General features: G+C 45.3%; 2 protein-coding genes across 10 annotated transcripts in view; one reads left to right on the top strand and one right to left on the bottom strand.

Moving 5' to 3' along the window:
• Positions 1 to 14,268: 14,268 nt before the first annotated feature.
• FAM120AOS (family with sequence similarity 120 member A opposite strand) lies at positions 14,269 to 19,011 on the bottom strand. The gene is made up of 3 exons (XM_024930023.5): positions 18,879 to 19,011; positions 18,270 to 18,390; positions 14,269 to 15,474 (listed from the first exon to the last, which is right to left on the bottom strand). The coding sequence occupies exons 1-3, from the start codon at positions 18,893 to 18,895 to the stop codon at positions 15,388 to 15,390; spliced, it is 225 nt and encodes a 74-aa protein (XP_024785791.1). The 5' UTR covers positions 18,896 to 19,011; the 3' UTR covers positions 14,269 to 15,387.
• Positions 19,012 to 19,630: 619 nt separating this feature from the next.
• Positions 19,631 to 20,772, top strand: part of FAM120A (family with sequence similarity 120 member A) — a 113,987-nt gene continuing 112,845 nt past the window's right edge. For 4 of the 9 annotated variants that reach the window (XM_034967765.3, XM_055091743.2, XM_034967759.3 and 1 more), the window contains exon 1: positions 19,631 to 20,176. In XM_034967765.3, coding sequence (XP_034823656.1) covers positions 19,703 to 20,176 — 474 coding nt within the window. In that variant the 5' untranslated portion in view covers positions 19,631 to 19,702. The remainder of the gene's footprint in view (positions 20,177 to 20,772) is intronic. The other 5 variants (XM_034967763.4, XM_055091744.2, XM_034967762.4 and 2 more) reach the window with 2 other exon arrangements.

The following is a 20,772-nucleotide window of genomic DNA, read 5'->3' as shown; positions in this document are numbered from 1 at the left end:
CGAGGTGGGTAGATCACGAGGTCAGGAGTTCAAGACCAGCCTGACCAATATGGTGAAACCCCGTCTCGACTAAAAATACGAAAATTAGCAGGGCATAGTGGCACATGCCTGCAGTCCCAGCTACTCAGGAGGCTGAGGCAGGAGAATCGCTTGAACCAGGGAGGTGGAGGTTGCAGTGAGCCAAGATTGCGCTACTGCACTCCAGCCTGGGCCATAGAGTGAGACTCCATCTCAAAAAAAAATTAATTAAAAAAAATATATAAAATCATTTCAACATGTTTTCAAAATGAAAAATATTAATGAGACATTTTACTCTTTTTTTTTTCTACTGAGCCCACCAAAATTCAGTGTCTATTTTACACTTACAGCAAATCTCCATTCAGAGTGGCCACATCTCCAGTGCTGAACAGTCAGCCGTGGCTAATGACCACCATATTGAACAGCATTAATTTACAAGCTTTCAGGATTTTCTCTTGATCCCAAATACATGAAAATTTCAGGCCAATATATGTCTAGATGTGGGTCCTCTTCATCGTTATGCTGGGCATCTATTGAGCCCTTTCAATCCAGAGACTCATACACTGCAACTCTGAGAGGTTTTCTTGAAGATAAAGAACAAAAAATAGTGTTAGTAGTACTATTATCAATGCAAGTCTTCACATCCTTTTTCTCTGTTCCTCTTTCTGGAACCCTATTCAGTCAGGTATCAGGCCTTCTGGATTGATTCTCTGAATTAATTGCACTTGCTCTATTATCCTTTTCTATTTTACTTTCTTTTTGTTCTGCTTCCTGGGAAATTTCTTTAATATTACACTCCAATCCTTATTTGATGTTTTTAGTTCAGCTGCCACAATTTTGTTTGAGGATTTTCTTCTCTCTTATATTCTAATACCTGTTCTGTTTCATGAATGTAATGTCTTATTTTATCTGATGATAGTAATAAAAGATTTTAGAAGTTTTATTCTGGCTGGGTGTGGTGTTAATAAAAGATATTAAAAGTTTTATTCTGGCCAGGTGCGGTGGCTCATGCCTGTAATCCTAGTGCTTTGGGATGCCGAGGCGGGTGGATTACTTGAGGTCAGGAGTTTGAGACCAGTCTGGCCAACATGGTGAAACCCCATCTCTACTGAAAATACAAAAATTAGCTGGGCTTGGTGGCGGGTAACTGTAATCCCAGCTACTTGCGAGGCTGAGGCACAAGAATCACTTGAACCCAGAAGGCAGAGTTTGCAGTGAGCCAAGATCATGCCATTGCACTCCAGCCTGGGCGACAGAGTGAGACTTGGTCTCAAATAATAATAATAATAATAATAATTTTTTTAAAAATAAAACTTTTATTCTGTTCTCTTCATCACTTCTGTTTCCCCTAACTTCTGTTCTCCTGATATTCGTTCGTTTGGGTCCGCGTGTAGTGTAGCAGCCTTTCTTCAAATAACAGGTTATGCTTGGTGCTCTATTCCCATTCCAGAGGGAGAGATTGATAGCTCAGTAGAGCATCTGGGAGGACAGCCCAGGTTTGTCAGTTTGGGACTTCTCTATAGGATATTCAAGAGGCAAGCCAAATTAAAAAAAAAATTTTCTTTGGAAGACTCCCAAAACCAGAATTTGAGACATTTTTTCTACAGTCTTTTGAGATTTCCCCAGTAGATAACCTCCCGCCTAGCCAGGAGAGTTAGGGGTAGAACAGAAGCCTGAGAGCAGAAATAACCTACAAACAGTTGAAGAAGAGCAGCAAGGATATTATTGCTTAGTATGCAGATTTAATTTTAACCCACCCTTCCTCCCTTCCTCCTGTCAACCTAAAATAATCAAAAGGCTCAGGCTCCACTTAAAAGAGTTTATTCAAGCGCCAAGTGTTAGGGTAGCAGACACCAAAGAATGGTGATCATCACTCCTCAGTGTGGGGAAAGGTGAAGATCATTCATATAAGCAAAAAACAGGGGTGCTGAACAGAATTACAACATGCTCTTTTTTTTTCGGAGACAAAGTCTTGCTTTGTTGCTCAGGCTGGAGGGCGGTGGCATGATCTTGGCTCACTGCAAACTCCACCTCCCAGGTTCAAGGGATTCTCAAGCCTCAGTCATCCGAGCAGCTGGGATAACAGGCGTGCGCCACCATGCCCGCCTGACTAATTTTTTGTATTTTTAGTAGACACAGAGTTTTACCCTGTTGGCCAGGCTGGTCTCGAACTTCTGGCCTCAAGTGATCCGCCTACCTTGGCCTCCCAAAGTGCTGGGATTGCAGTTGTGAGCCACGTATCTGGCCAGAATTACAACATTTTTTTCATTTTTTTAATATAAGATATAAAACACACACACACAAGTTGGCTGGCCACCATTGACTATACTCTATGGGAGTTACTTAACATCCATCGTAAAGAGGTAAGGGTCTCGGCCGGGCGCGGTGGCTCACGCCTGTAATCCCAGCACTTTGGGAGGCTGAGGCGGGCGGATCACGAGGTCAGGAGATCGAGACCATCCTGGCTAACACGGTGAAACCCCGTCTCTACTAAAAATACAAAAAATTAGCCGGGCGTGGTAGCGGGCGCCTGTAGTCCCAGCTACTCGGGAGGCTGAGGCAGGAGAATGGCGTGAACCCGGGAGGCGGAGCTTGCAGTGAGCCGAGATCGCGCCACTGCACTCCAGCCTGGGCGACAGAGCGAGACTCCGTCTCAAAAAAAAAAAAAAAAAGAGGTAAGGGTCTCTATCTCCAATGTCATTTAGTTGAGGTTTGAATGAAGAATAGGAAGGGTGGTTAATTCATAACATCTCAACACAAAGGTCAGAAGCAAAGGTCATGCACCAGAGAAGAAAAACAGCGTGTATGTGACTCAGTTTCCATGGCTTAACTGTTTCTGCTGGCATAACCAATGTAGAAGCTCCTGAAATTTTCTTTTCTTTCCACACTCCTTTTCTCTCTTCCTCCTTTCTTTCTTTTTTTTTTTGAGACGTTGTTTCGCTCTGTCACCCAGGCTGGAGTGCAGTGGCCCGATCTTGGCTCACTGCAAGCTCTGCCTCCCGGGTTCACGCCGTTTTCCTGCCTCAGCCTCCCGAGTAGCTGGGACTACAGGCGTCCGCGACCACGCCCGGCTAATTTTTTGTGTTTTTAGTAGAGACCCGTGTTAGCCAGGATGGTCTCGATCTCCTGACCTCGTGATCCGCCCGCCTCGGCCTCCCAAAGTGCTGGGATTACAGGCGTGAGCCACCGCGCCTGGCCTTCTCTCTTCCTCCTTTCTTTCCTTTCTTCTTCCCCACCTCCTTTTCCCTCTCTCTCTGTCTTTAGCGCAAAGCCTCTCCTCTCACCTGTGTCTGGGGTCCAGGTCCGCAGCCTCTACCTTCCATGTCTACAGAAACCTAGTCTCTGGCCTGGGGCAAGAGGAGTGGTGATTTCCTGATTTCTTGTGTTGGGGGAGGGATCCAGGCAGCAGCCTCTCCAGTGCCAGGACCTTGTCTCACTCGGTCTGCAGGACAGCCTCTCTCCAATCGGCTTAATTACCTCTGCTCCACCGTTTCTTCTCTCCAAAAATATCTGTCAAATCCCCTTGTCTGTTGATGTTTCCTTTCCTGTTCTCTTTATCGTGGAGATGTAATGTATTTTTAAATTCTGTTCCTCTAATTTTAGTGAGGTCTCAAAAGGAAGAAGAGTTGAAAATGGCCACTCTTTCTTCTAGAATGGAAAGTCCTCCATTCCAGACTTGTATACATAGTCTGCTCCTGATTTTTGGCTAGAAAAAGTAATAATTATATTATCCATTATTAATGCTGTGTCTACATGATTCCAATATAATTTGCAAACAGTCCATGGTTATATTCAGTACTGTTATACGTAAAAATGTTTATTTAGAAATAGAATGCTTGTTCCCCAGTGCCACAAAGAAATAGCACTCGAACATAAATTTAATTCTCTCAGCAAGGCCGTTTTTGCTTTCTGCAGAAAGGGTGTTTATGGCAGTTGGAACAATGGCGAGAGCACCCCGGAACAACGGAGCGAAGCAATTTTTATCCCTTACCCAGTTTGTCCCTGCTACTGTGTCCTGTCTCCATTGGCTGGAGCCAGACCTCACAATCTAAACTAAAACCCGATTGGCTAACAGTTTAAAACTTTTTTAAACAGGTAAAGGCAATAGAAAAACAAAGGAAAAAAATGAAGTTGCTTACGAAAGGACTTAGAAAAGTAATAACATTTCCAAATAAGGAATAAACATTCCCAAATAAGGAAAGGGCATAGGCTGCGAGCTGAGACATGCCTGTGAGCACGTCTAGCACAGCTATCTTGGTTAAAGTACGAGGACGTAGAATGTACTACGTGCCTGTGAGCATGTCTAGCATAAAGTTAGTCTTTAAAAGAAACTGTTAATTCTAACACTTATGATTTATTCTTTAACAAGAAGGGAAGCTTTGAAGAGGAACTTTTTATTTTCTACAATATACCCAAATCAATACAATATGAAATGTTTTATTTAAGCATATCTAATTAAGAAGTATTTGTACATTACACCTATTTTTGAAAGACAAAATATGAACAATAGTAAGAAAACTAATATGACTGATTATTTTCCTTGTGACTACTAACACAACTGCTAACACAATTTGTTGGCTGATAAGAATCTTTCTGAGAAAATTTTTCCAACATTTAAAAAATAAAAATGAAAATTTGGTTGGTAGTCAGCAATTTCTTTCTGGGAAATTTATTGTCTATGTTTAAAAATTATAAACTGAAATTTTTAGCTTTGTCTTATGTAAAATTAAATATTTTTATTTACTTATAAATTTAATATTTATAGTATTTTTACCTAACAATTATTAAGTAATGTTTACATACTTGTCAGGATTCTTCAGGAAATGGAGGGTACACTCTTCTAGGATTTAGAAGAGAATCTCATAAAGGGCCTATTTCCAGCGGTGTGGGCTGGGCTAAAGGAACCAACAGGGGATGTTGAGGGACCCAGGGGCCAGCCAGAGTGGCCAGAGACGGCAAGAGCGGGAAAGCACTGGAGCTGGCATCTTCCTGGGACTCAGTCCTTGACAGGCAGGGAGGGCGTGGAGGTAGAAATAATCTGGCAACTCCCTCTTTTTGCTCCCTGGGCTTCACCTGCTGACGAAATCCAACCAAAAGCAAGAGAAGGACATCAGTGAGCACAGCCTGCGTGGGTCAACCCCTGAGGCTTGCAGCTACAGAAGGACAGAGAAGGAGCAGAGCAGGGGAGGAAAAGGAACAGAACCAGCTGCCTCACAATACAAAACTGTTGGTGTGAGCTTAATTTGGAGAGAATCGAAAAGCTATTTGGTAACCAACCATTGGACTTGGGATAATGGTATCTCCCATTCCAACTGTTCTCTAAGTTTTCCATTCAATATTCTCTTTAGGTTTATAAATTCTGTGTACCAAGGACTACTTGGTGGTTCTGCTTGCAAAGAACCTATATTTGCACATTTAGGAATTTCTAAACAGAGATGGAAATTAGAGTCTCTTCACAACTGAAGTAAAACAGAAATGTTCATGTTTTCTTTAAACACTTTCTAGTGTTAGCAATTTAATTTAAAATGTAAGTGAAAATCCATTCTCAAATCAATGATAGCCATTTAATTTTGCTGACTTCTTGTGCTTCAGATTTGAAGTTGAATGATCTCTTAGTAAAATCTTAAGTGTTGATTTTCTTTTACAACCTGTGAAAGATGACACTTTCAGCAAAGTCAAGCATGAGAATAAAAATTCATTTTATTATTATTTTTTGTTTGGATTTCATTGAGTTATTTTGGGGTTAATCTTTTGGCCCTCCAACATGCAGAACTCCTTCGAGTTCAATGGGTGTTACGTGCATGGAAGAACTTAAGAACTGGGCCTTTGGTTTATTTCTGCAATACTCACTTGAATTGCCTCTGCTTAGTTTTCAAAAGGTGGCTTCCTGGATCTCTATTCATTTGTGCACTGCGCCCTCTCTTTCCCTTTGTAAATTTGGACAATTCATACCCCTACCCTCTCTTTGGTGTCCAGAAGTTCTGGTCTATGAAGCACTGTTGCTTAGCAACAGGTTAACTGGCTCTTCCTCTCTATGGGGGACTACAAAAAAGCCAATCAGAACCTCCACAAACTCTTATTTATTGAGGAATACAGATGCAGTTTCTTATGCTGCATTACTGATGGGCCATATGGTGTAAATTCTATCTTTAAACTGCAGCAAGATAGAAAATGCATGTTTCAAAATCAAATTTTTAAAAATTCACATTGGCATACTTGTTTGGCTTGATTTTTAAAAAATCCATTTACTTAAAAAGATTGCTTTTAATGAAATAAGGTACACATTCCCCCTGAATTAATTAATTAATTAATTTGAGACAGAGTCACTCTGTCGCCCAGGCTGGAGCGCAGTGGTGTGATCTGGGCTCACTGCAACCTCTGCCTCCTTGTCTCAAGCCATCCTCCTACCTTAGCTTCTCAAATAGCTGGGACCACAGGTGCATGCCACCACATCTGGGCAATGTTTTTGTATTTTTGGTAGAGACAGGGTTTCACCATGTTGCCCAGGCTCCTCTGGAACTCCTGAGCTCAAGCGGTCCACCCGTGTTGGCCTCCCGAAGTGTTAGGATTACAGGCATGAGCCATCACGCTTGGCCTCCCCTTGAATTTAAACCAAAAAAAACAAAAACAGACACAAGTGTAAGTTGGTTACAAAATCTTTTCCAAAATATCTTCTCTTACTAAAGTTTCCTTCATGTAAATAGTGTTTGGAATAGAAAGAGGGTGGTGACAAAATAATCTTCCTGTATCTTATATCAAGTTTAAATAGACAGTGGAAGCCAATTTGGGATTCATAAATGCAGTACTATGACACTTGGAGAAATAAAAAACTTTTAGAAAGCATCTTTAGGAAATTCTAAGGTTAAATTCCGTTGAACTGGGGAACAAATAAAGCTAAGGTAAAGTCTGGTATTTTCTCATTCAGTAATAACCACAACGTGCAGATTCTTCACCTGCCAAGCAAACAGTTCTAAAAACCCCTCTTGGTAGGAAAGGAGATAAAAAATTATATTTAAGAACACCTGGTTGGGCACAGTGGCTCACGCCTGTAATCCCAGCACTTTGGGAGGCCAAAGCAGATTGATACCTGAGGTCGGGAGTTCGAGACCAGCCTGACCAATGTGGAGAAACCCTGTCTCTACTAAAAATACAAAATTAGCTGGGCATAGTGGCACATACCTGTAATCCCAGCTACTTGGGAGGGTGAGGCAGGAGAATCACTTTAACTCGGGAGGCAGAGTTTGCAGTGAGCTGAGATCGCACCATTGCATTCCAGCCTGGGCAACAAGAACAAAACTCCGTCTCAAACAAACAAACAAACACCTGATTACCTACAAACAAAAGCAAAACTACTCCCCAAGTTTAAATTTTATAAATTTTTTTAAGTTTTGGGACTTCTTGTGCTGGGCAAGATGGAGTAGGCACAGCACAGTTCAGTTCTCCCACTCATCAAAACTAAGAATTCTTTTTTTTTTTTTTTGACAGAGTCTTGGTCTGTCTCTCAGGCTGGAGTGCAGTGGCACAATCTCAGCTCACTGCAACCTCCGCCTCCTGGATTCAAGCGATTCTCCTGCCTCAGCCTCCCGAGTAGCTGGGATTACAGGCATGCACCACCACGCCAGGCTAATTTTTGTATTTTTAGCAGAGATGGGGTTTCACCACGTTGGCCAGGCTGGTCTCGAACTCCTGACCTCAGGTGATCCACCTGCCTCAGCCTCCCAAAGAAAACTAAGAATTCTAGGCCGGGCACGGTGGCTCACACCTGTAATCCCAGCACTTTGGGAGGCTGAGGCAGGCAGATCACGAGGTCAGGAGATGGAGACCAGCCTGGCCAACATGGTGAAACCCCATCTCTACCAAAAATACAAAAATTAGCCAGCCATGGTGGTGCACGCCTGTAGTCCCAGCTACTCAGGAGGCTGAGGCAGGAGAATCGCTTGAACCCAGGAGGCGGAGGCGGAGGCTGCAGTGAGCTGAGATGGCGCCACTGCACTCCAGCCTGGGTGACAGAGCAAGACTCTGTCTCAAAAAAAAAAAAAAAAAAAAAAAAGAAAAGAAAAGAAAACTAAGAATTCTAAACAAAACAAAATGCCAACTCCTTGAAGTCTCTGGAAAGTAAATAATGGCAGGCAAATTGGAAGAAGGAGGGTGACAAAACTTGAAGAAGTCACAAAACAGGCATGTGTTTCCCAGTTTTCTGTACTCCCACCCCTTTCAGCTTTTTTTTTTTTTTTTTTTTTGAGACAGAGTCTCTGTCACCCAGAATGGAGTGCAGTGGCACAATCTCAGCTCACTGCAACCTCCACCTCCCAGGTTCAAGAAATTCTCCTGCCTCAGCCTCCCAAGTAGCTGGGATTATAGGCGCCTGCCACCACACCTGGCTAATTTTTGTATTTTTAGTAGAGACTGGGTTTCACCATGTTGGCCAGGCTCGAACTCTTGACCTCAAGTGATCTGCCCGCCTCAGCTTCCCAAAGTACTGGGATTACAGGCATAAGCCACCTCGCCCAGCCCCTTTCAGCTTTGATATAAAGGCAGACCCCTCCCCAACCCCCCGTCAAGTGACTTCCCAGTTGACATGTGCAGTAAAAACTCCAAGAAGAGCTCAGTCTTTCTGGCCAAAGGACCAGGAAAAGGAGCCCCTGTGAACCAAATGCAGGGGGATATCCCTGTGTTCTTCCTCTCTCTCTTTCTCTTTCTTTCCCAGCCCTGCTGTGAGGGAGACCCCAGTCATGCTACCATAAAGAGGCAGATGGGCAACAAAACTCCAAGACGTTTCTGTGAGCCAAGCAGTGTGTGTTGATGAATCCTAGAGAAGAGAGAGCTAGAGGAGGGGAATCCCTAAGTCTGGGTATGGGCTGGCACAAGTCCTGGGCTCAGGCCTAAGCCGCACATGCACAGGCAGATACAGAGAAGTGAACAGAGTCTTTGAAACTTGAAGTGGTGCCACCAGGACCACCACCGCAGAAGGGGAGACAGTTTGTCATCTGAACTTAACTGAATTGGTTGTCTGCTTACAATCAGTCTTCTCCAGGGGATTTTAACAAGTTGCAGACTCTTGGGACTTGGTATTCAAAACATCCAGAATATGATCCAACATTACTAGATGTGCAAGCAACCAGGGAAGTATGACCTATTCACAAGGAAAAAGACAACCAACACATGTCATTCCAAAAATGACTCAGATCTTGGATCATCAGACAACAACTTAAAACAACTTTTATAACTGTGCTCTTAAGATGAAAACAAAGGGCCGGGCGCAGTGGCTCATGTCTGTAATCCCATCACCTTGGGAGACCAAGGCGGGTGGACCACCTGAGGTTGAGCGTTCAAGACCAGTCTGGCCAACATGGTGAAACCCTGTCTCTACTAAAAATACACAAAAATTAGCCGGGCGTGGTGATGCACATCTGTAATCTCAGCTACTCGGGAGGTTGAGGCAGGAGAATTGCTTGAACCTGGGAGGCGGAGGTTGCAGTGTGCAAAGATCGCAGTCTGGGTGACAGAGTGAGACTCTGCCTAAAAAAAAAGAAAGAAGTTATTGATGGAGACCCAGAAGCTATGAAAATTAAAAATAAGAATTCTAGAACTGAAAAAATTATATTTCTGAAGTTAAAAAATGTAATGGATGGACTTACTAGCAGAATGGAAATAACAAAAGAAAGAGTCAGTGAATTGAAGACAGATCAGTAGAAATTAACCAGAGGACACTGAGAAAATGGATTAAACAGAATGAATAGAACTTCAGGATCCTGGGAGACAACACCAGAAAATCACATATTTTTTGACACTAGAGTCTCAGAGGGAAAAGAGAAATTGGTGCAGACACAAAAAAAGTTTTTAGAAATAACTGCTGAAAACTTCTTAAATTTGACAAACAATATAAATACACATTCAAGAAACTCAGCAAAATCCAAAGAAGATGCTCAGCATATCATAATCGAACTGCTGAAAACCAAAGATTGAAAGAATCCTGAAAGTAGCCAGAAAAAAACCCAATACATTCGGTATAGGGAACAACAATTTGAAATACGGGTTATCTCAGACATATAATAAAAAATCATGTAGGCCAGGATGCAGTGGAACAATATCTTTAAAGCACTCATAGGAAAGAATCATCCATCCAAAATTCCATACCCAGTGCCAATATTCTTCAGGAATATGGACTTCCTGAAGAATCCTAAAATATGTCCACAAATTCATTGGAGATCCTCTCTTCAGAAGCTGGGGCCTAATTCCCCTCCCCTTGAGTGTGAGCCAGAATTAGGACGGACTTTTAATGAATAGACTATATCAGAAGTGACATTTCATGATTCTGAAATTTTAGTTATTATGGTGAACACCAGTCCCCTGACAACATGGTTCACATTTGAGTTACCAGAATATATTAACTGTAATTGCATGAAGTTCAAACTTTCTGCTAGCTCCCCAGTCCACAAATCACTACATAATAACACAGGTACATCATGATCAGTGACCAATCATGCCTCTTCTTTCCAAAACCTGCGGGTGATTGGTCACTGTGCATCTGTGTTCATTTCACGCACAGACAGCAAAGTGTGAATTGTGTGGCCTCCTTGTCTTCCAGTGATAAACCCACATGGCATTTTTACACAAATGGATATTCAAAAGAGAAAACTGACAAATAAAGATAGAAGTGCAGCAAAGAAACTCAAAACTGAAAACACTGAAAGTGAATGCAAATCAAACATAAATGGGGTCACTGAAGAAACAGACTATGGGGATGCTGGCACTGCTGCCGAGAAGGTGAATTCCTCAAATAAATGAAGAAAGCGGTTGTGATGAAAAGGATGAAGATGTTCCAGAGGAAGGAACGTCAGCAAAAACCTTCACGTTAAAGGGACTTGGAGATATTTCATGACATTGAAAGCAAAAAGGATAAAATATTGGAAGCTGATCCAAACTTAGAAGGGGCATGACAAGTTTTTGAACACAGAAAAGGTGCTCGCTCCATATCATAAGGTACATGACTTTTGAAGAAGGCAAGCACTGTTTAAATCTCTTGATGGTTTTTTTAGGAAGACAGCAAGCACTTTAATTCCCTGTGTTGCTAATGTTTTAAATTACAGTGTACAAAAATATTTACTTTATTGTTTCCTTATACATTTCTAACAGTACAAGATTATCAATGTTTTGACAATTTTCAAAAGACAGGAAAAAAATCACAATTTTACCCATTAATGATTATGAACAGCACATGGCAGTTTCAGGTTGGAAGGTCATTTCTACAGTTCTGAACTGCTGTGCAGTGAGGACTGTCTGTTTTATGTTGGGAGACTCTGTGTTCTGCTAAAATTCCCTGAAGAATGTTTCTTTTTTTTCTGTTTTGTCAGGCAATCAGCCTCGTTAGCCTTAGTCTGCAGGTCCTGCGTTGCCTTCTGTTTGGTGGTGGTGGTCCGAGTGTCAGTTCAGAGTGTGGCTGTGTTGCCTGGGCTCTGTCTCTTGTATGTGCAGCTCTGGGCTGAGCACGGAATTCAGCTCATGTACAGAATTAGAGAATCCTCTTTTCAGGTCTTTGCTCTTCAGGATTTCCCCCCAGACTCCCTGGCACCCAGGGGGCCCCTTTTCCTCATCCTCTGGCTTAGAAAGATGGGCTTTCTCTCTGATGATTACCTGCCCACACTGCCTGCTCATTTTGCCAAAAGGAACGCCCCTCAGGCAGAAAGCAGAGAGAGAAAAAAAGAAAGATGGATTATTTCCACATTCTTCAGACCATAGGGTCATTTTTTTCCTGCTCCTCTGGCTGGAAAGACACGTTTTCTCTCAGGGGAATTTTTTTGTTTGTTTTTGTTTTTGTTTTTTGAGACGGAGTTTTGCTCTTGTTGTCCAGGCTGGAGTGCAATGGCGCGATCTCGGCTCACTGCAACCTCCACCTCCCAGGTTCAAGCGATTCTCCTGCCTCAGCCTCCCGAGTAGCTGGAATTACAGGCATGCGCCACCACGCCCAGCTAATTTTGTGTTTTTAGTAGAGACAGGGTTTCTCCATGTTGGTCAGGCTGGTCTTGAACTCCTGACCTCAGGTGATCCACCCGTCTTGGCCTCCCAAAGTGCTGGGATGACAGGCGTGAGCCACCGTGTCCAGCTTGACTAGGGTCATCTTTAGGTCAGGACTGAGAGAGAAAAAGTTTAAAAAAGGAAAAAAGCAAGGGATTATAGCCACACTTTCTAGCTTGCCGGGCCCCCATTTACCAGAATGTTTTAAGAAAGTTCCAGACTGTTTTCCCATCAGCTGTGTATGAGGGTTCCAGTTCTTCCACATCCTTCTCAGCAAACAAGTTAACCATATTTGGCACAGGATTTCTAGACCTGTAGGTTACGGAAATGTCACAGTATGTTTTGAGGCCAGTAAGGAGTTCTGCTTTTTTTTTTTTCCTGAGACGGAATTTCACTCTTGTTGCCCAGGCTGGAGTGCAATGGTGCGATCTCGGCTCACCGCAACCTCCGCCTCCCAGGTTCAAGCGATTCTTCTGCCTCAGCCTCCCTAGTAGCTGGGATTACAGGCATGTGCCACCACGCCTAGCTGATTTTGTATTTTTAGTAGAGACAGGGTTTCTCCATGTTTGTCAGGCTGGTCTTGAACTCCCGACCTCAGGTGATCCACCTGCCTCGGCCTCCCAAAGTGCTGGGATTACAGGAATGAGCCACTGCGCCCGGCCAGGAGTTCTGCATTTCTTACGAGAATCTTTGTGAGAAGATGTAGATATTGGCTTCATAATGATGAAGTGAATTTGTGGTATTAAATAAATGGAAAAAAAAGACAAACGGTACAAATTAAAAGTTCTTGAGATGTTTGGGCTGACCATGAAGGGATCCATTATCTGAAGAGTGGCTTAAGATTTAGAAGGCATAGCTTTACAGTCTCTTTGTCTTCTAAGGGCAGGGCATCTTCTATCTTCTAGGACAGGGTATAGTAAGTCTTACTAAACATGTAAGACATGTTATTTGGGGATATTCAGCATTCCTTTTCCCTTCCTAAAGGTACTCAGGTTTCTTTCTCAGAAATTGTATATATTCATCCCTGAAAGGTCTGAGAAAAAATAAAAAAAAAATTGTGTATAGTTTTGGTGAGATCGTCAATCCAGGAACCTGTTTCCCCATATTAAAGTCAAAGGAAGTATACTGTTTTCACTGCCAGGCTGGGGACTCTTAGTACCTAAGTTTGGTCCATTCTACTCTTTTTCATGACTTTGAATCTTGAGCAAATGACTACAGTAAGATTGGGGTTCATTCATGTCATCAACAGCATCCCAGCTGTATTGTTAAAAGTACCTGTCATTCTTAGTTCCCACCCAGTCTTAATCCTGGTTCTCCAACTTTCATAAAAATCTTTTTTTTTTTTTTTTGACACAAGGCCTCACTCACTCTGTTGCCCAGGCTGGAGTGCAAGTGGCATAATCTGGGCTCACTCCAACCTCCACCACCTTGGCTCAAGTAGTCTTCCCACCTCAGCCTCCTGAGAAGATGGGACTACAGGTGCACACCTCACCTGGCTAATTTTTGGATTTTTTGTAGACAATGGGTTTCATCATGTTGCCTCAAGAAAAATAACATCAGGGTAATACTAAGTCTTTTATCAGTGACATGTAACTGATTTTAAAATATTATATAGTGCTTCCTAGTTTAACCAAACCGGAGGCATGTTTTATATGATGGGCTGATGTCTCATGAATAACTGTGCCAAAATCCTCACTTCTGAGTGCACTGATGCAGTAGATGGATGTCTCATATCCCTCAGCTCCCAGATTGGGCCAACTCTCCTTATACCACCACACCTGGGACCTGGGAGGAATGGGGAAGGGGACTTTATAGGGCAGAGCTTTCCCAGACTCTTGTTCCACCCTAAGGATAAAGTATTACAGTAACTTTCTTCCTGCCTTCCAGAGGCACTTTCATTCTTCCTGGAGCTCTCGTCAACCCTGACCTCTTCCTTTGTCAGCAAGGTCAAAGGCCTGAGCCACAAGTCTTAGCTGTTTCCAGAAGGGTGATTGTGTGCTCCCACCTATATCTGAGGTCCTAGACTCCTCAGAGGAAGTCAGCTTCATGTGATCTAGGTTGCTCAAGCCTGAGGCTAGTGTTTTCATATTCTGGTATGAGAGACTTGCTTCCTCTGGAAAGATCTTTATGGTTTACACAAATGTAACAGACCACTTAACAATAGCTAGTCTCTAAAATGTACATCTTAAAATGGCTTTATACTTACGGGAATTCCTAATTAAAAAAAAAACTCGATTTATATCACATTGTAAAATATAGTTTACTTCAAAAGATGATCCTGAAGATCCCATCACAGAGTGTTTAAGAGATGATTATAAACTTTTAGCCCTTAAGAGAGAATATATATACTCAACTGAGTACTGTCTTTCAAAGCAGTCCCTGTCAGTTTGTCCATTGATTCCATAGCAGCTCTCACTGCCCACCCTGCTTGAGAAGCCTCTTGGAGTTGCCTAGAGAGTCTATAGCACTCATCTGAAGGCCCTCCATGAGAACAACTCTTCTCTTCCACATAGATATTTTTGCATCAGCCCAAAGCTATTTGGACACAAGTTTGGTGAACACGGTAAGAAAAAAACAAACCAAGCAACAAAAACAAAAAGCAGGCAGTGCTGTGTTAGACTGAAAGTAAAAGATAAAAACTCTAAGAACCTATGAAGCGCCAGGGCAGTGCTGGTTGCTTTCACCCATATGGTCTCCTTTGGTGTTCTGCTGATGCTTGTGAAGCAGTATCCCTACTGACAATGACCCTAGCTTAAGAGGGCTGAGAACTGCTGAAAGTGAAGCTGTTTATAAATGGTACAGTCAGGACCGACAGACACATGGGTGTGGTATGACTGCAAAGTACCTGTGGATTCAGAGATGGGATTACCATCCCCACTATAAAGGGCAATATGATCTGTTGCAGGAGGGTTGTATAGGGTACTTAGTTACACAGATCACACTGATCCCCTTTTCCTCTTTTTTTCTATGCAAGTATCTATTTGTCTATATGTCTGTCTACCTTGGTAGGTTGGGCTCCTTGAAGAAGGGTTACGTTTTCTTCATCTCCATATCCCCAGTAGCTGGCCAATGCCCAGTATACACCAGGGGCTCAGTCGCTGTTTGTCTTATTTTCTTGTTGACTCTACTCTGACTTAGGACATATCACTTTCCTCTCTTGACCTTCACATTCAGATGTGTTAATAAAAGTGGATAAAGACCACTCTAGCTTTAAAACACCCTCCAATATAGAGAGAACTCTGAAACCAGAAGCAGAAGCTGAGGAATGGTGAATAGAGCATTTTCCCTCACACGATGGGTATTAGGGTGGTTTCTTGTCCTTTCAATGCCTCCGCAGAACTTGACCCTAGTTTTTCAAATTGGACTCAAGAATGATCTTAGTGTTGGTGGTTTTGTGGTTTTCTTTGAGACTTTGTTATTGACAGAACAGCTTCTGGAAATCTGAAAAGAAAAAAAAAAGGTAGTTTATATATTAGTTTGGAATATGAAATGTATTTTGTCATGGTCTCCAGAGTCCGAATATTGATCTCCGTGGAGCTCTCCTACCCTCTGCTACTGCTGATAACTCATAGTACTGGAGAGACAGCAGAGCCTGAAGACCAAAAAACTCAACTGCCGACACACGGCTGCAGTGTGGTCAGTTACTGATCTACCATTTATGAAGCAGGCCTACAGATGTGTGTGTTCTTCTGGGTAATTTAAATTGACAATTAATTAACAGGGCTGGTGCTAGGTAAACATTATAGGTTAGAATCCCTAGTGTGGATTAATTTGCTCTCTTCCATGATCGCAGACTCCCTGCTTAGCTCCAGTCTGCTGGTCTCCCAACATCTGCTAATGATTACATGGGCAGGATCAAGGTCTCTTATTACCTTGTTTGAAAAACTGGAAACTCATCTGTTATTGCTGGTGGCTAGATACCTCACCTAAGTAAAATATTAATTAATGATATTAGGCTGGGCGCGGTAGCTCATGCCTGTAATCCCTGCACTTTGGGAGGCAGAGGCAAGTGGATCACTTGAGGTCAGGAGTTCGAGACTGGCCTGGCCAACATGGTGAAACCCCGTCTGTACTAAAAATACAAAACTTAGCCAGGTGTGATGGTGTGTACCTGTAATCCCAGCTACTCCAGAGGCTGAGGCAGGAGATCACTTGAAACTGGGAGAGGGAGGTTGCAGTGAGCTGAGATCACATCACTGTACTCCAGCCTGGGCAACAGAGCAAGACTCCATCTTGGGGGAGAAAAAATAAATAAAATAAATACAAAATAAAAAAAGAAAAAGTCTCCAACCATTAGTTGTCATATTGTAACCTCCAAGAAGACATAACTTTTTATTAAATTTTAAATACAGATGTTTATTTTCTATTTTTTATTTTTTATTTTTAAGATGGAGTCTCGCTCTGTTGCCCAGGCTAGAATGCAGTGGCATGATCTCGGCTCACTGCAAGCTCCGCCTCCTGGGTTCACGCCATTCTCCTGCCTCAGCCTCCTGAGTAGCTGGGACTATAGGCGCCTGCCACCACGCCCGGCTAATTTTTTTTTGTATTTTTTTTAGTAGAGACGGAGTTTCACCGTGTTAGCCAGGATGGTCTGGATTTCCTGACCTTGTGATCTGCCCACCTCAGCCTCCCAAAGTGCTGGGATTACAGGCGTGAGCCACCGCGCCCGGCCCAGATGTTTATTTTTACCTCAATATTTAAGCAATTTAACTTCAACCAACCCCTGAATTTGAGTTAAGGATGCAGAGTATATAAGTGTTTGTCAGCTGAACATTTTGCCCACCATCAATAGCTACTCAATAAATAAAGTTTTTTTTTTTTTTTTTTAAAGAACACAAAGCTAAATAGGGCAACTAAGAATTGAGTTTTATGTGTTATGATACAATAATGAATTTTAAACTTTCCAAAAGTACAATAACAGGTCTATCTTCTCGAGTATAAGTCTAGACAAATACAGTTTCTGGAAATAACTACAAAAGCCAACATTTATTGAGCATTTGTTGTGTGGCAGGCACACAGGTTATCTGATTTAATCCTTATAACAACCTGGGAGGTTAAGTACTATTAATATGTTGATTTTACAGATGATAAAATCCAAGGTTCAATAAGGTAAATATTTTTGCAAAGGCACAGACTTATCATAAGATGGATATTGGGGGCCTGACTCCAGAACCTTAGACCTCTACAATATAATAAGGTGAAAATAAATTTATTTCCAGAATTCCAGATACTGGCACTGGCATTTTTTTTTTTTTTTTTTTTTTTTGAGATGGAGTCTCGCTCTGTTGCCAGGCTGGAGTGCAGTGGCGTGATCACTGCAACCTCCACCTCCCGGGTTCAAGCAATTCTCCTGCCTCAGCCTCCCGAGTAGCTGGGACTACAGGTGTGCACCACCACGCTCGGCTAATTTTTGTGTTTTTAGTAGAGATGGGGTTTTACCATGTTGGCTAGGATGGTCTCCATCTCTTGACCTCGTGATCTGCCCGCCTCGGCCTCCCAATGTGCTGAGATTACAGGCGTGAGCCACCACGCCCGGCCGCACTAATGCATTTTTAAAAATTAAAAGCAAGAGTGTTTAAAGAAAAAGTAAATACACGGAATGCAATGCTACAAATGAAAATACGAGTGATTAAAAACTACTACTCCTCACCTTGTGAACCTGCCTTGGGTTATAAAAGCAAATTTGGATATTTCTGGATTTTGCCTTGTTATTTAATGGCTAACTGTATTATTTCTTTTATTTATTTATTTATTTATTTTTGAGACGGAATCTCGCTTTTTGCCCAGGCTAGAGAGTGCAGTGGCGCCATCTCCGCTGACTGCAACCTCCGCCTCCCGGGTTCAACCAATTCTCCTGCCTCAGCCTCCCAAGTAGCTGGGATTACAGGCGCACACACCACCAGGCCCGCCTAATTTTTGCATTTTTAGTAGAGACGGGGTTTCACCATGTTGGCCAGGCTGGTCTCGAACTCCTGATCTCAAATGATTCACCCGCCTCGGCCTCCCAAAATGCTGGGATTACAGGCGTGAGCCACCGCACCTGGCCTGTATTATTTTTAGATAACATGTCATCCTGGCTTTGTGACTAATTTTATGCATAGGTGAGTGGCATAACTTGTCAGCCTGCTTTTAAATGTAACTTCCTAAAATACCAGCAGCATTTAATTTATGTATGTATGATACTGGCTTGCATTTGAGGTGGGTATCGGAAAAGAAAGCAGAAAAATCCAACTTGCCTTTTTCACCGGGAGTATGGGGGCTTCTTTGGCCAAACCGTGCGCGTGCAGGCTCCATGTGCTGGGCAGCAGCTGTCCGGCCACAGCCTGTCGGTTGCATCCTGCTCCTCTACAGAGGTTTCTCCAAAAAAAGAACAAATGGAGAGATGAAGGTAAGTAAAAGCGGCACTTTAAAACTTTTAGAGTGCTGGGTTTCTAAGTTTATATTCTGAAAGACATTAATCTCTTTTTGAAAATGTTTTATGCAAGCCTAATATACATACAGTATCAACCTCATTTTAGAAGCAGTTACGACAGAGCTTTGGAACAGAATTTACGTAAACGACCTCCTTCCAGAAGATGCTACTAAAGCAACAAGATTCAAATCCCTCTCCCTCAGAAGAGCAGGGAGAGCCACTGCAAAGGCGCACGTTTCAGTCTAGCCATTGCGCAGTGGTAACGCAGGCTTTCCCACGCTGCAACAGACCTGTGCTCTCAAGACAGTCTCTTCCGTGACGAGCAGGCGCTTAGGGCTACCTGTACCTTCAGACATTATGGTGTGTTTGGCCATGTCATTTGTCATAGGTGTAAAAACCACAACCGAGAGCCCGAAGCTGCTGGGATGAGCACCTGCCGCGGAACTGCATTCTCGCGCTCCTTCCTGCTCTTTCCAAGAAGCCAGGCGCGGCCGGCCAGCATCCCGCTCTCCCGGACCCCGCAGTCAGTGTGGGCAGCAGGCCCAGAGTGGTGCGAGCCGACGGCGGCGTTAGAAAGGCGGCGTCCCGACGAGCAGAGTGACTCGGCCTCGGCTCCCCTTCAAAGCGCCATCTTATCGCCGCTTCCCTCAGGAGCAGGCGAGCTCTTCCCCAGGACCTGCTTCGCGGCTTCCCTTCGCCCGAGAACCACCGGGCGGAGGCGGCGGCCTCTCTGGCACTGCCGGGAACAGGGCGCAGGGAGGGGAGCGGCGGCCGACCGGCCTGAGGCGGGCGAACGGCCTCTGGCCTCCAGGCGCTGCCTGCTCCGGCTCAGAAGCCTCCTGGATCCCGTCCCGGCCCAACTCCGGGCCTCCGCCTCCGCCGCCGCCGCCTCCGGGAGCCCCGAGCCGCGTCCCGCCGGCGCCGCCTCTTCCGCCTGCTAGCCGGCGGGCCTGGGCGGCGTCCGCGCCGGGCGGGTCCGCTACGTCAGCGCCGCCCGCCCGCCCCGCCCCGGCCCTCAGCCTCGGCCTCGGCCTCGCAGCGGCGGCAGCGGCGGCGGCGGCAGGTCCCTCCCCAGACATGGCCCTGGGAGGCGGCAGCACATGGCGGCCGCGGCGGCCATGAGCGCGCCCCCGACCCGCCCCAGTCCCCCCTAGAGGCCGCCGCCCCCGCCCGCCAGCCCGCCCGCGCGCCACGGCCCCACCACCCCCGGCCCCGCCGCCCCCCGCCCGCACCCGCGCCCGCGCCCCCGCCGCCGCCATGGGCGTGCAGGGCTTCCAGGACTACATCGAGAAGCACTGCCCGAGCGCCGTGGTGCCGGTGGAGCTGCAGAAGCTGGCCCGGGGCAGCCTGGTGGGCGGCGGGCGGCAGCGGCCCCCGCAGACCCCGCTGCGCCTGCTGGTGGACGCCGACAACTGCCTGCACCGCCTCTACGGCGGCTTCTACACCGACTGGGTCAGCGGCGGCCAGTGGAACCACATGCTTGGCTACCTGGCGGCGCTGGCCAAGGCCTGCTTCGGCGGCAACATCGAGCTCTTCGTCTTCTTCAACGGCGCGCTCGAGAAGGCCCGGCTGCACGAGTGGGTCAAGCGGCAGGGCAACGAGCGCCAGACGGCACAGCAGATCGTCAGCCATGTCCAGAACAAGGGCACCCCGCCGCCAAAGGTCTGGTTCCTGCCGCCCGTCTGCATGGCCCACTGCATCCGCCTGGCGCTCATCCGCTTCCACGTCAAGGTGAGGCCGGGGATCCGGGCGGGCCGGGGACCGGGGCCGCGCCGCACCCCTATCCCCCTTCCCAGGGCGCAGAATATCGCCCGGCCGTGGCGGCGCTGGGGGCAGCGAGTTCCCCCAGCCCTTGCCCGGGATAGCCTGGCCGGGCCGGGCTGCAAGATGGATGGCCGCGGGTGCAGGCCGCGCGCTGCCCAAGCCCGTCTCCAGCTGTCCCTGTTCGGGGTCCGCGGCCGCGTGGGGACACTTGAGGGCTGGGAGAGAGCCCCGGACCAGAATTCGGAGGCGACAGTGTCATCATCCCCAATATCCTTGGTTTTTCCCATCCGATTTGAGGCGGGCAGGCTATCACTCACCTTCAACTTTGACAAAATACTCCCTTTTCTAATTTAGCCTGTTCTTTCCCAGCAACAGGTTCATCTTGGAAGCACGCAGGATACAGAGTAATAGAGGGGGTTTCGCCAGAGCCCTTGGGGTCTGCAAATATCAGTGCTGCTGCCGCCGCCCTTGCCAATGTTGTTAGCCCGGTGACAGCGAGACGTGTCTAAGGGCCAGTGCCCTGGCCTCTACTTCAGAACGCAGTGCCCTGTCCGTGTTCCTCT

The sequence above is a fragment of the Pan paniscus genome, chromosome 11 (assembly GCF_029289425.2).
Source record: "Pan paniscus chromosome 11, NHGRI_mPanPan1-v2.0_pri, whole genome shotgun sequence".
NCBI classification, from domain to species: Eukaryota; Metazoa; Chordata; class Mammalia; order Primates; family Hominidae; genus Pan; species Pan paniscus.
This window is presented reverse-complemented; position numbering and strand designations above follow the sequence as displayed.